The 14,318-nt window shown below is 40.2% G+C and overlaps 1 protein-coding gene across 1 annotated transcript; it reads right to left on the reverse strand.

Annotated features, from left to right (window-relative positions):
- Positions 1 to 3,627: 3,627 nt before the first annotated feature.
- CLDN5 (claudin 5) lies at positions 3,628 to 4,902 on the reverse strand. Its single transcript, XM_053471123.1, has one exon. The coding sequence runs from the start codon at positions 4,676 to 4,678 to the stop codon at positions 4,031 to 4,033; it is 648 nt and encodes a 215-aa protein (XP_053327098.1). The 5' UTR covers positions 4,679 to 4,902; the 3' UTR covers positions 3,628 to 4,030.
- Positions 4,903 to 14,318: the final 9,416 nt, after the last annotated feature.

Below are 14,318 nucleotides of genomic sequence, written 5' to 3' on the forward strand. Positions count from 1 at the left end.
GGTGGTCTCACATCACACTTGCAATCAAATGAATGGTCTAACTAGCAAGACAACTTCTCAAGCTTCCCACCAGAATCTAGTTTAACCACCCATTATTTCATTTGACATTTGTCTACATTTCATTAAAAAAATTATTTGCATGTTTATTCTCCCCATTAATGTATTCCAGCCCTTTCATAAAAGGTATCATGTCCAGTTTCAGCAAGGATGAGAGTGAGAGAGGTTGAGTTCTGGGAAGGAGATATAGTAATAGTTATGTTGATCAGGATATTCTTTTAAACACATAACACATCCACAATCTGGAAATACAAATAAAAGCTCCCCTAACTAGGGTGACCACATCAGCCATTTTTAATAGGATACGTATACATTTTATACTTTGCTGGCATCGCAGGGCCAATATAAAGAGCTCTTCAGTGACCTGTCCATTAACAGAAATGTACAAAGAACAAGAGGTCACCCTCTGAGACTGGAAGAGCAGAGATTTCATAGATGACAAAGGAAGGGATTCTTTACATTAAGGACTATAGAGGTATGGAATTCACTCCCAAGGGAGGTGGTCTTCTATAATACACTAGATGCCTTCAAAAGGGGTCTTGATCCAAGGAGAAATCCGATTGCCTTTTGGAGTCAACAAAGAATTTTCCCCCTGATGGCAGAAATTGAAGTAGCTTAATCAGGGATTGTTTTGCTTCTTTTAAATCAAGAGTAGGAAGGTTAGGTAGAAGGGTTTAACTTGATGGACTTAGGTATTTTTTCAACCGTATGTACTATAACTATGTAACATAAAAGTCTTGATAACTTTTAGATATAAAAGTCTTCAGTATATGTATTGTCCCCTACTGTAATTGTTAAATGAAATCTGCTGGAGTTCAATAAATAAAATGTTACTGACTACAAACTAGAACTTTACACGCGCTGGCCAGCAATATGAAATGCATGTCTCCACAAAAAGATTGTCAGGATTACCATCCTCCTCTAAATGGAATTGAAAATTCTAAAAGCTGACAAAAAACACCCACCAGTATCTAAAACACAAACACGTTACACACCTTGAATGCAGTTCATCATTGGTGAGATATAAAAAAAGATAATTAAAAACAAATAAATAATAATAATAATAAATGAACAACATTTGTCAATGGAAAGTGGCAACTCTTTACAACTCTACAGATTCTTACTCCTTAGGCTGTCTCAGCGATGTATTACTTTCTACTGTCACTGTCACAGAGGGGTACTGGCAGATGTCAAGCGGTGAATTTCATTGGGGGGCAGCAGGAGATTGACCCCCATTTAGTGAGGTTCTTTAGAATGGTACCCTGTGTGTTTGCCATATGTAAAATCCCTTGTTACTCACCGGTTACTAACCAGGGACAGAGGAGGGGGTAGGTCTTAGAAGGCCACACAAAGCTTTTTGATACATTAAGAGGCCCTTTGGAATTGTCCCTAATCTCCCTTCAATGACATCTATATGTTTTTATTATTATTACTGATCATACCCAAAGTGTTTGTTAACCTAGAAGGATCTCATGTTTTGAGCAAAATGTAATTGATTTGCTCCATAAGGTTTACATGCATCCATGGGTTGTGGGATCCCGCCAGGTCCCAGGATTTTGCATTATACCACTGACTCTGACTTAGGTTTGCTCTGATCTTCACTTTAACTGAAGTGCTTCTGCCAAATGTAAATGAAAATCCGGCTACCCTGAATAATCTTCTTTTTTCTTCTTCCAGAAGTGCCCCTGTTAATGAAGGCATCTGTTCAACCTGCACTCAACCATCCTCCCCTAAACTCTCAAAGAAATTACTAAATTGCCCAACTCTGCAATTAAGTGACCTTTCCCCCCTAAAACTCAACAAATGCTTATTTATCCTCTTTTGTTACAATATTAATTACACTCTATCAAGGTTCCACATTAGCCTTCAGAAGATTTTGGAATCAACCAAATAAAGTGGACACAGGTCAGGCAGAGCAACAAAGGGTTAAACTCTAATAGTTACAGAAAGATTTTCTGGTGATTGGGATTAATTAGTATGCAATCCCTCAATGTTTCCATGGTAACAGCTGGGGACAAAGCTGTCTCTGCTTGAGCTAAACGAATCCCCTCTAATATGAATTAACCCTTCTCTGTCTGGGGTTTCCATTCCAGCAGCTATGATGATAAAAGTAAGAATCATACAAGTGTATAATATTCTTTTCCCCATAAAATGTAATTTCCTGCTATTTAAAAAAAACATCGAAGCTAAGAGAAAAAAAATATTAAAATGGAATTAATATTAATTAATATTATTTAAATATGGGAGTCATTCCTGCAAAACAATGTGTTACAAACCTTTGCAACTATGCGTGAACACAGTTTTAATGGCACAATTGAATGACAAATAATTCCATTGTTGTAATCTAAAAAAAAAATATCAGATTTCTGCATTTGTTCTTATGTCCCGAAAATATATATAAATAAACAGAGGCTATGTTTCCGTTTTGGCAGATCCGGATCACTATTGTACATTTCCCGTGTATGACTCACAATCATGTGCATAAAAAAAAAGAGAAGAAAATAAAAATCACAAAAAACACGAAATTCCAGGTCTTTAAAAAAGAATATTTATTTACTTTGAAAGAACAAAAGATACTTTGGTAGATCTTTTCTTTTTTTTTTTTTTGCAACAAAAAAATGCATACTTTTAAATAAATGTAAGAATTGGAGAATTTGGTTTTATGAATGCAGATTTTAAATATTGCAAATAAAACACATTCGATTGTAATACATTGATGGGTACCAAAAAAAAGTTACAAAATGTATATTACACATAAATTTATTATATATATATATATATACAGAGCTGTCCAGTTATCTCCATGAGTCAGGGTAGGTTGAATAAAGCATTTGCAGGACACAAGCCTGGATACTTCAGGGGATTTCCAATACTGAAGATAAGAAAGTCTTAAAAATAAACACAGAGCTTTTATTTTTGGGGGGAAAAGGAATGAAGGATTGAATGGATTAGAATCGATTATCTGGGGGAAATATATTAAAAAAAACAATGTGAACCGAATGGTCTTCCATGCACATAATTCGATTTAACTAATAATAAAACTCATATGACCGGTAAACTTCTGGATTTGCAAATCTGATTACAGCAAAGCTAATTTTCCCTAACGAGATATTCAACTGCAGAGTGTTAAAATATTTTTCAATGGCGAGATACTGAATCCTAAATACTTAAGTTCCGGAATAGGAGAGTCCCATACATCGCAAGGTCACAAAAAGAAAGACGATCAAGTTCTCAGAAAGCCTGCATGTTGGAGTGTGATTAGGAAAACCTTCTAAATGAATTTACCATAAACCCCAATTATTGTACGTCTCAATGTACTTGTTTTACCATTAGCCACCCCTATTACATCACTGAATGGGGTGGAATACGACTACGTTTGCATTTGGTAGGGATACAAAAGCTAATAGATACATTATATAATGCATATGTCATTTAGAGTATACAGTGTTGCCATCAAGGTACATCGGTCTGAATGCTATTTGGTTGCTTTTATGCACAGTCTATGCGCAGCTAGTTGTTGCAACCTGTATATATTATATATTATATATATAATATGTTGCTGATCACTGCACATGGAGCAGGTGCTCCAATGCCCTGTAAACCCACAGCCCAGAAGTATATTTGATTAATGACACAATTATGACAGCCTACTCATACATATACATTTCAAACTACTGAGATTATGTACAGAGGGAACACGATGAGCGCTTTACACGTGGGTTTACTTCTAAAGTCTTTTCATCCCACCCAAGCCAGACGTCCTCAGTACTGTGAAGACAGGCACTTGTCGCCTCCCGTGAACTCGGAGACACGGGGATCGCTGTGGACATCCTCGGTCACATAAGGTCCAGAGAGGCAGTCTGTGGGTGTTGAGTGTCTGTGGGTACATTAGGAGGGTGTGTGAGTGGGACTTTGCCAGCAGTGTCTTTGATGGCTGAGTGCGATCTCCACCTGGACTGATCCTGCTGTCTCGTTACACGTAGTTCTTCTTGTCATAGTCTCCGTTGGATGTGGGTCTGCGGGGGGCAGCGTACTTCACCGGCATGCTGTTTTGCCCTTTCATGGGGCAAGTGACGCATAAAAGGATGCCCCCTAGGAGCAGTAGGGCAGTGGCAGCCCACCCTATATACAAAGCTGCCCCCATCTCTCGCTTCCGAGAGGGTGGAACGTGAGGATCGAAGAACTCTCTAATCACTATATTCGCGATCCAGCAGAGGGGAATAAGCACCAGGATTCCGCACACGATGTAGATAATACCCCCAGCGAGCACCACCCGCCTCTTCATGTTGCTGCCCTGGAAGCAGGTGGTACACTGGGCACCCACGATGGTGACAAGGAGACCGATGAGACCCACGATGGAGGCAAGGACCGTGAGAGCCCTCCCCGCCTGCAGCTCTGGAGTCAGAGCTAGGATCGAGTCGTACACCTTGCACTGCATTTGTCCGGTGCTCTGCACCACGCAAGACATCCACAGACCTTCCCAGATGGTCTGGGCTACCACGATGTTGTTCTCTATGAAAGCAGAGACTTGCCACATGGGGAGTCCACACGCCAGGATCACCCCCACCCAGCCCAAGATGCTTAAAGACAAACCAAGGATCTCTAAGGCTTCAGATGCCATCTCGAAGTTCAGAGGAATGGTCAATACAAGCTTTTCTCCTGCTTTCCCCGAGTGAAGTCCGCACACTAAGATCGAGGTATTTCACCTGTTAAGAGTCTTTGTGTGTTGAAGTCAGTCCTTACAAGACACTCACAGGCTTCTTACTGTGCAGTCCAGTTGTCTGGGTTTGAGATAAGGAGCAGCGATGATAATCTCTGTTGATCAGCTGAGCAGCCCTTCCTCTTTCCAACAGCCACACAAGTCTGATTGTAAGGGCTTGTGGTCGCCTTATAAGTAGGCATCCTACTCCTAGAGCTCCTTCCCCCTGGGACACTGTATGAGCCAATCACGGACTACAGCATCCTGAGCCCACCAATGGCAGGCTGAGGGGCTTATTGGAGGGAGAGATCTTGGAATGGTGACTAATTGTGGAAAGAAATTCAGGAAAGGAAGGGCTGGAGTGGAGCCAGGATTTAAGGGCCGGGGAACACCTGCTGGAGGGAGCGGAGAAATTAAAAGGGAACGAAAAAAGGGGAGAGAAAGAAGAAAGAAAAACAACATGTGTGTAAAGGAGGACAGAGTGTTCTCTTCTACATTCTTGTGTCAGAAGGGAGGAGAGCTACACAATACATAGGAGTATGGATGATGTGTGATGAGAGCACTGCTCCTGTATTTGTTCACATTAACACACTGAGCCAGAAGCGATATCCCCCGCTGATTTTAAAATGTACAGTTCTATCACAGGCCTAGCGATGTAACATACATTGATGAGAGATGATAACAGTTAGATCATTCCCTTACGAAAAATTACTGCAGTTTATTCTGAGTTAATACTGCAGTTTTTTGGACATGAAAAAACTGCAATACTGCACTTTTACTGCAGTTTTACTGCAATTATTTTTGTACGGAAGTACAAATGCAATAAAGCTGCAGTACATTGAAGTACAACTGTAGGCTTGCAATATAATGACGTAAAAGTGCAGTAAATTTGCAGTAATACTGCAGTAAAAGTGCAATATTGCAGTTTTTTTCATGTCCAAAAAACTGCAGTTTTCTACAAACAAACTGCAGTATTACTTCAGAAAAACTGCAGTCATTTTTCTTATGGGTTAAGCGTAATTAAATCTATACCCTCATTACTTATCGAGCGTAAAGGTGACGCGGTACAAACTTTGGATTTGCTTTGCTTCAAACTGTTTGGGGCTCTGAGGGGCATGAAAAGGAACATGATGTGAAGGATCAGCTGCCATTCTATAAGTAAATGAAGAGAGAAGTATAATCGTCAGTGTGCGGAGGGGGCATGTAATAACACAATTTTATTGTCACCAGCCACCTACCATCCTCCCTTCTCTCCCTACTTCCATACCGCGTTGCATGGGAACTTCATAGGCCTCAGTTACTGTTATTGTAGAATTGCAAGGGGTCAGGCAAGGCCAGCGAGAGGATTTTCCATCGGCAATTACTGCTAAACTTGAAAATGAACCAATCTTTTCAATGGCCAAAAGGGACACTTGTTTTGGGTGCGGGGTTAGAGGCCATGGAGAGAAGCTTTACAAAGACTATATGACTTTGTGAGCAATAGGTAGGTGTTTAAACAACTAAATTTTGTCAAATAATGTCATTTATGTACAAATATGATTAATAAACATAAATCTTGTTTATGTACACATTAGAACACTAAGATAAATACACACTAACCAAAGCTCCAAGAACAGATGGACACCAGATGGGAGAGAGGAACGGAGGGATTTGGATCCTAAGGAGGAATACTTGGGATGTTGTATATTCTCCCTGTATATAAATCTGGATATATATACCATGGAAAGTGGTAGGAAAGTCATCTCAGAGTACTGGCGAGCTTGTGGAGATGACATGCAAGCGAAAAAAATCCCTCTCCGCGGATAGAGGCCTCCACACATAATCAAAACAACGCTGAAGGGCCATGTTATGTTTACTGTTATGGACCCACCCTAAATAATCTATTTTTCCTGGATAAATAATGTTTGAACGAAACATAAACAGCCCACCGAAAGAATACTTTGAAGTGGAGAATACACAATTGAAGGGCAGATTAATTTACCTTCTGCTTTTATCTCTGATAAAACAGAACTTTCATAATCCATATGCTGTTGTGTGTAAGCAAATAACCTTTTAGTGAAAGCATGATGGTTAGTAGAAAGCCGATAGATATTTTCCTGCTATACAACTATGTTGCAGAGTGTGATGGTCTTGGTGATAAAGCTCTGCTTTCTGGTATGAATAAGTGGCACCGTGGTGCAGCACAGCCACAAAGAATCCCCTTCACAATTTACTACTGTACAGTTAATAAGGCTAATCTGCTAATGCAAATCATGGCTACATTATTATCTATTATTTATTTATTTACAGATATTTTTTATTTTGGACTACTATTTTTAAATCAATTTTATACATATTCCCTGATAATATATTTTAATGGGCTGTTGGCCCTAATAAATTTATTAATGCGATCTATCAATTGGTTCCTTTTATACTCTATTGATCCCGTAAGGGATTTAATACTACTATTTATTTGCACCAATTGCAAACTGCAATGTCGCTGTGATTCCCCTCTCTTCAGGTCCATACAAATATATATGTATATATTTATACATATATACATATATATATGTATGTATATATTTGGATATTACCACTTTGAGATTATCCTTGGCGATATAGCACGACAGCACTTTAAGCATCTATAATTATCTGAAGACCATTACTTTAACCAGGGCCAACTGCATGGCTTTATAGCACATATTTGAATGTGCTCAACATCTTGTAAGTGCTATCTATTTCCATCTTTATACATTTGGATAAGATACTGCACAATTGTTCCTTTTCTGTTTATATATTACTCTGGATATATAGAGATTGAGATATCAGAAGAATATCGTGAGTGCAATACTTACCACTGTTTTGATTGATTACAAGTGTTGTAACTGGCTACACCATTATATATTTTTTCCCTTTTTTCCTATCATTACGAGCTCCCCTAAGTGGAGGTGTGTATGCTGTCATTTATATGATATTTGTTAAAGCATTATCTGCAAAGTGCTAGTGTGCTGCGCCACTTGTGAATCCAAAGATAGGAATCAGACACAGCTGTTGGACCTTTGTTAAACGTATGCTTGTAAGTACAAGTCTAAGGATCATAACTCCAATCCAATGAAGCTCAAAGAAGACAGCGTATGTGTTTACCCAGCTATTCATCAGTAATGTTTTCTTTTCCTCGGTGTTAATTGTCAGCTTTATCATGTCAGTTTGAGAACCATGGTTGTTTAAAAAGTAACATGTCAATAGCTTTAGTTGTAGAATCCCTACTAGATACTTTCAAAGACAGAAGTAGTAGCAGTGCCACCAACATCAAGTGCACTTGATGTGGGACAAAAGAAGGGTGCAATCTTTATACTTTATCTTCCTAAATTTGTTTCTACTTATGGAGGGTTCAGCATCCTTCAGGGCAGGGGGCTTGCCCATCCAAATGACTCAGTAATACATAAGCAACTCTCTCAGTGCTCACTATCAAGTATTGTCCTACATACACTATGTGGACAAAAGTATTGGGACACTTGACCATTACACCAACAGGGACTTTTATGACATTGCATTCTAAGTATGTTAATATGCAGTTGCCTCCCCCTCCTTTGCACCTTTAGCAGCTTCCACTTGTCTGGGAAGGCTTTCCACAAGATTTTGGGGAGTTTCTGTGGGATTGTTTGCCCATTCATCCAGTAAAGCATTTGTGAGATCAGGCACTGATGTTGAACAAGAAGGCCTGGACAGCAATCTCCATTCCAGTTCATCCCAAAGGTGTGGGATGGAGGTCGGGCTCTGTGCGGGCCAGTCAAGTTCTTCCACACCAATCTCATCCAACCATGTCTTTATGGACCTTGCTTTGTGCACTGGGGCGCAGTTTTGCTCGAAAAGAAAAGGGGCTTCCCCAAACTGTTCCCACAAAGTTGGAAGCACAGCATTGTCCAAAATGTGTTGATGCAGAAGGGGTTATTCACCAAAATGGAGATCATGGCAAACCATCTCTTACATAATTACATTTTGTTATAAAGTGCTTTGTGTTTTTTGAGAAATTATTCCACCCGTCACGGAGAGAATTATTTATAAATGTAGCCCTCAGACCACAGCTTCCTCTTGCTATTGAAGTGGCAGGAATGTGGTTAAAAAAACATCACTGGCTGACAAGAGCGTGTACATATCTAAACGCTGCAGATAAACAATATGTGAGCAATATATTCCCTGTCATTAGATAATTAAATAAGTTAACTGGAATTTTATTTCATATGTCCATTTTGAGTAGCGGGTAAATGTTCTGGGTTCTAGCACCATTGCTGGTTATTTTGCACAATTCTGTTTTTTTATCACATACGACAATAGAAGGAATACATTTTCTCGCAGACAGGAACAGTATAATTTCCTACCTAGACACGTGGATGGTGTAGCACCTGGTACCAAGGGCCACATTTTATATCTGCCATTCAGGGACACACTATAAAGTGCATGAGATTACACACACAGGTGTATATATATATATATATATGTGTGTGTGTGTGTGTGTATGTGTTAGACATGTACTACTTATCGCTTTGAAGTAAAGACCATGATTGAAATATGATTTAAAAATAACAGCTGAACTGGCAGTTAGTTTTCATTCTTTAATATTAGCCCCTGCTGCCGATATATATTAATATTAGACCCTGCTGACAGTCTTTCCTCCTTCTGACCCTACCGTGACTTTGAGAGGTCCTCTCCCCCATAATCATCCCCAGAGTAGTTTAGGTATAGAGATCAAATAAACAACACATAAAACAGCACTTGCATGTATAGATCAGCTGAATAAGACATACAAACCCTATATTTGCAGGTATACCTAAACAATGTATGGAAACATAGCATAGCAGGTATAGATCAATTGAAATTCACATGTGAACTCAGCACTGAGGGTATAGATCAAATAAACTGAATCAGACATACAAATTCTGTATTTGCAGGCATACAATAATAATGTATGGAAACAGCAGGTATAGATCAACAGAACACACAAACCCAGCATTGTATCTACCCCATCTCCCTCCCTTCTCAATACCCCCTTTGAAGTCCACTTACCTAGCAGAAGTCCTGGGGTGGGAGCGCAAGGCCTCTGTCTCGCTGCTCTGTCAGAGTGCGCGCTGCTTCACTTACTGAGCAACAGAATATGACGTCATATTCTGGTGCTCAGCATAAACCACAGGCACCACGACTGAACTAGAGGCCTTGCGGAGGAGTGTGAGGGGCGTCGAGCGGTTGCTAAAAACGTATTAATGAGTGACCGCTTGGCGCCTCTCTCTCTTCCACATCAAAAAAAATAAAAATAAAATAAAGCACGGTGGGAAGGCCACTGATTCTGGGACAATGCATTGTCCTGGATTGAGGCTGCCCAGGACTTAAAGTCCCATTGCGGGACTGTCCCAGGCAATCCGGGACATGTGGTCACCCAACTGCCAACAACCTCGGCGCTGCCCTGACTGCAGTTCTGGGAGTGCGAGACCTCCATCTGGGTTGTGGTGGGTGATGTCATATCCCGGCGCTCAGCAGTTAAGCTCCATGTACTGCGAAGGAGCAGCGAGACAGAGGCCTTGCTTGCCCACCGCAGGACTTTAGCAAGGTAAATGACTTACAAAAGGGGGGTTAGATCGTGAGAAAGGCGGGAGAGATAGTGACAAAGGGGGAGAGATGGTGAGAAAGGGAGGGGTGAGGCAGATAATGATAACGTGCTTCTTGGGCTTGGTTTTCGTGAGTTTCTGTGATCTTGACAATTTGTGAGTGCGTAGAGAAACATTCCATTCGCTATAATTTTTTCTTACAGTATTACACTAGGATTATGTGTTTATGTTTTCTTTTCATGTAATTGCCCCCCGATATATGAAGACTTGTTTCTGATAAAAGGTATTGGTGGAATATTTCAGAGGGAGCTGCATCTACCTGTTAAGGAAAGGGTATTAACACTTTTTGAATCACTTGGGGTGTGGCGTCACTAACGATTTGGCATATTAAATATTGTACATGGTATTTTCTGCAGCTATAGGTCTAAAATTACATGGACATTTTAAACAAGTTGTTATTATACCCAACAATTTACCGTAATATACAAGACTGCTGTTCAGCCCTTAAATGATAAATGAGGGCTGGGGAAGTATGTATATTAGATGCACATGTTAAAGGCTGCACACCTATTAAATCATTAATCATGGGCTGGCTTTTGGTGTGTTTGGTTTCAAAAACACGAGGGTTCGGAAATGCCTCCTCTTGACAACCTTTAGTAGCGTCTCGTTAAGTATTATATTCTGCAGCTGGAATGTATCATCATTAGTTTATGAAGAAAAGAGCCAAGGTATTTAGCAGGGCTGTACAATAGGCCAAAGGTGGAAATGGCTCCACTCAAAAAAATGTACAGGCTGAAGAAAGTGTGGGTATAGTCACACACGAGTTAAAAGGAGTAATCACTTGACATGGTTTAGCCATGCTATTATCCAGTAGGGAAATGGAAGGTTAGTACAGAATGCGTTCCCAATATGCATTATTTATAAATACATTTTGAAACTAAATAAACACAAAATTGAACTTTATCCTACCGACTCTTGTAAAACGCTACGGCGCCATATAAATAAATGTAATGTAATGTACAAACAACCGAAGGGAGAGGTGTGGTAGAGAAGATCAAGGGGGCTGAAATGGGTGGCTTCTAACCAAATACTGTCCTGGAGGATTTTTTGGCCTATTCTTTGCACTGTTAATAAAGCAATTTTAGACCGACTGAACAATCTGTTATATGTATATGTATCTTATCGCATTCCAAAACTGGCTTTTTCCAGCAAAATCAGTCCATAATGAGAGCAATATAAAAACCTCAGCTCAACGCAAGTTTAATTTATCTCCACTTTCATGAGACAAGCAGAACCATTTCTAGCCAATGTAAACAGTATTCGTCGTGTGAAAGTTACAAGTCAACAGACACCCACATTCTTTTTCTCAGGACCAGGCCAATGCTGGATATTCACACAGAAACCATGAGAGGCACTGTCACTGTCCAAACACACATTTATAGGTCTCCATCCACGTATACCGGCACTCATCTGCAGGTACGCAACACACACATACAGTATATGAGCACACATTCACAGGTATGCCAGGTGGTGCTGGATTATGACATCATATGTTAAAACGGTATGGGATCACCAACCCAGGCTCATGTGCTAGGGAAAGGCCATACCAAAACCTACCATGCTGGGCTGGTGAGAGGTAGTCCTCTCATTTTACCAAGCAGGCCTTGCTGCTCCATGTATGGTTCCAGATTGTCCAAAAAGGGCTACGCACCCCTGGACAGATAATGCTTATTATTATTACCATATTATAATTTATTTATATAGCACCAACCATTTACATACTGCTTAATACAATAGACATATTGAAGGGGTATGACAAGACTAGAGTTGATAGACTAAGACAAACCGTTACATTAGGTGGAGAGAGTCCTGCTCGCAAGCTTACAATCTTAATATCCCAGTAGGCTGTTGGGTCACGAAAAATTATTTTTTTGTCTTTTCATAAATGAGTTAATATAGTCCCCAGGGGGCTGTAGATGCTAGGTGACATTTATACCTTGACTGTGGCATTATGGACTTTTTATGAGGTTACTTTTGACAAACTTCAAAATTGCGGAAAAAGCACATTCAGCAATTTGTCACGCAACCCTCACTTAGCCTGCGTTATTATTACCCCCGCCCCACCTCCCCAGAATGAAGCACATAGAAATGTTTTATATTAATCTCACGCTTCTGTTTACTTAGCATGTAAGTCTGCTTCTGGCTGGGGCTTCATGAACCAGCATTATCAGCTTATGGTAAGCAGGGGGTACCTGACACATGGGAGCAGGTATTTGTGAAGCAGACATGCTGTTTATCATGGAGTTTATCAGTAGGGTCATGTGCTGTACTAACAAATCCAGACAGCGGGAGAGGTGTGATGCATACTGCAGGCCAATGGAGAATGAAACCACTTCCATTCCAGAGTTTGACTCTTCAAACCACCAAATATCTGAATGACAGCTATATTTCGCTGCCTCTTAAACTAAATTATGAGCTGAGTGGAAGAGAGAGAGGTTATGTATCTTCAACTTTTTTCCTTCAAGTTGATCCCTTAATAATTTCACCTTCCTGCTGTACTGCTGAGGATTACCCAAGAAACATTTGTGCGATTCCAAGGCATGGGGACTTGCAGCGGTATCAGTAAGAAGGGCTTGCGTTGCATTTCTCAGATTCAGGTCCGCATGTTTCCGATATGACGACAGTAGAAGGAATGCACAGGGCTCTGTTTGCAGGCTAATAAAAACCAATTGTTAAGGAGAGGGGTCGTGTGAATAGAACAGAGTTAGAGCATTTTATCACAGTACCTTTCCTATGTCCCCTTACACATCCTGGAGACGATGACAAGTGTTGGATAAGGGTCTGATCTAAGAGAATTTCACACATTTTATCTGAGCCCCAGACTTCTTTTTTCATGGGACTAAAATGCCATTAGCACTCCAAACCTTTTAAGTTTGGGGCTGTGGGAAATTACCCCCTGAAGTGAGATACTCTTTTCAGTCTCTACTAAAAAGTAAAAGGATACGTGTGTAAAAAATAAAATACAACACAACTATGTGAAAACTAAGAAACAGATAGTTCAATCCAATCACATAGTTCATAATAATAATTTGTGGTTTTTGTCCGTATAAGACACTTTACAAATATATTCACAGACATATAAATTAAGGTTTTCTGATGGTGAAGGTTGGTCATGCTGGTGCCTCCCCAAGCGTGGTAGAGTTCCAGAGCGTGGAGGCAGCGTTGCTAAATGCTCGGGAACCTGACTGTTTTTATTCTAGTCACTGACAGGAGGGATCCGTTGGCTGACCCAAGAGAGCAAGATGGAATATATGGTGTGGGGATCTCTTTCAGGCACTGTGGGCCTTGATCGATTAAGGCTTTGAAAGTCAGCAGGCCAATTTTAAAGTATGTTCGCCATTTATTTGGAAGCCAATGCAGGGAGTGGGGAACATGTAATGTCACATGAACAAGAGTCATTGGTTAATAATCTGGCTGCTGCATTTTGTACTGTCTGAAGGCGATGGTGTTCTGTTTCTGGAGGGCCCAAGTAAAGTGCATTTCTGTAATCTAGACGAGAGGACACAAGTGCATGGATTATGATTAACATAAGATTTAAGACCCAACAAGGCAACAGGAACATAAGGGTTCTCTCCAAACACGCTTCCCCATCCACATCCCATACGTGTCAACAACAGTACCTGCTTCACATATAATGTAAACGGTGCTGTATATAAAAAATGTTACCGATAGGTACTCCAGACAGAGCACAACTGAATGATTTAGATAAATAATTAGGGCATAAGGCTCCACAGTGCCCCTTAACCACATTGCCACATCCCATAATTTACAAATGATAATCTTTCCACCTCACTAAAACTCTCCCATAGTGTAACTAAGTTTTGTGTCACTTAGCTACTAATAACAACAGCTAGCCATGACAGAGATAAAATTATGGCCTCTAACTTTCTGCTGTGTATTAACTTTTTGTTACTTAGCAATTA

This window comes from Spea bombifrons, chromosome 1, assembly GCF_027358695.1.
Source record: "Spea bombifrons isolate aSpeBom1 chromosome 1, aSpeBom1.2.pri, whole genome shotgun sequence".
NCBI classification, from domain to species: domain Eukaryota; kingdom Metazoa; phylum Chordata; class Amphibia; order Anura; family Pelobatidae; genus Spea; species Spea bombifrons.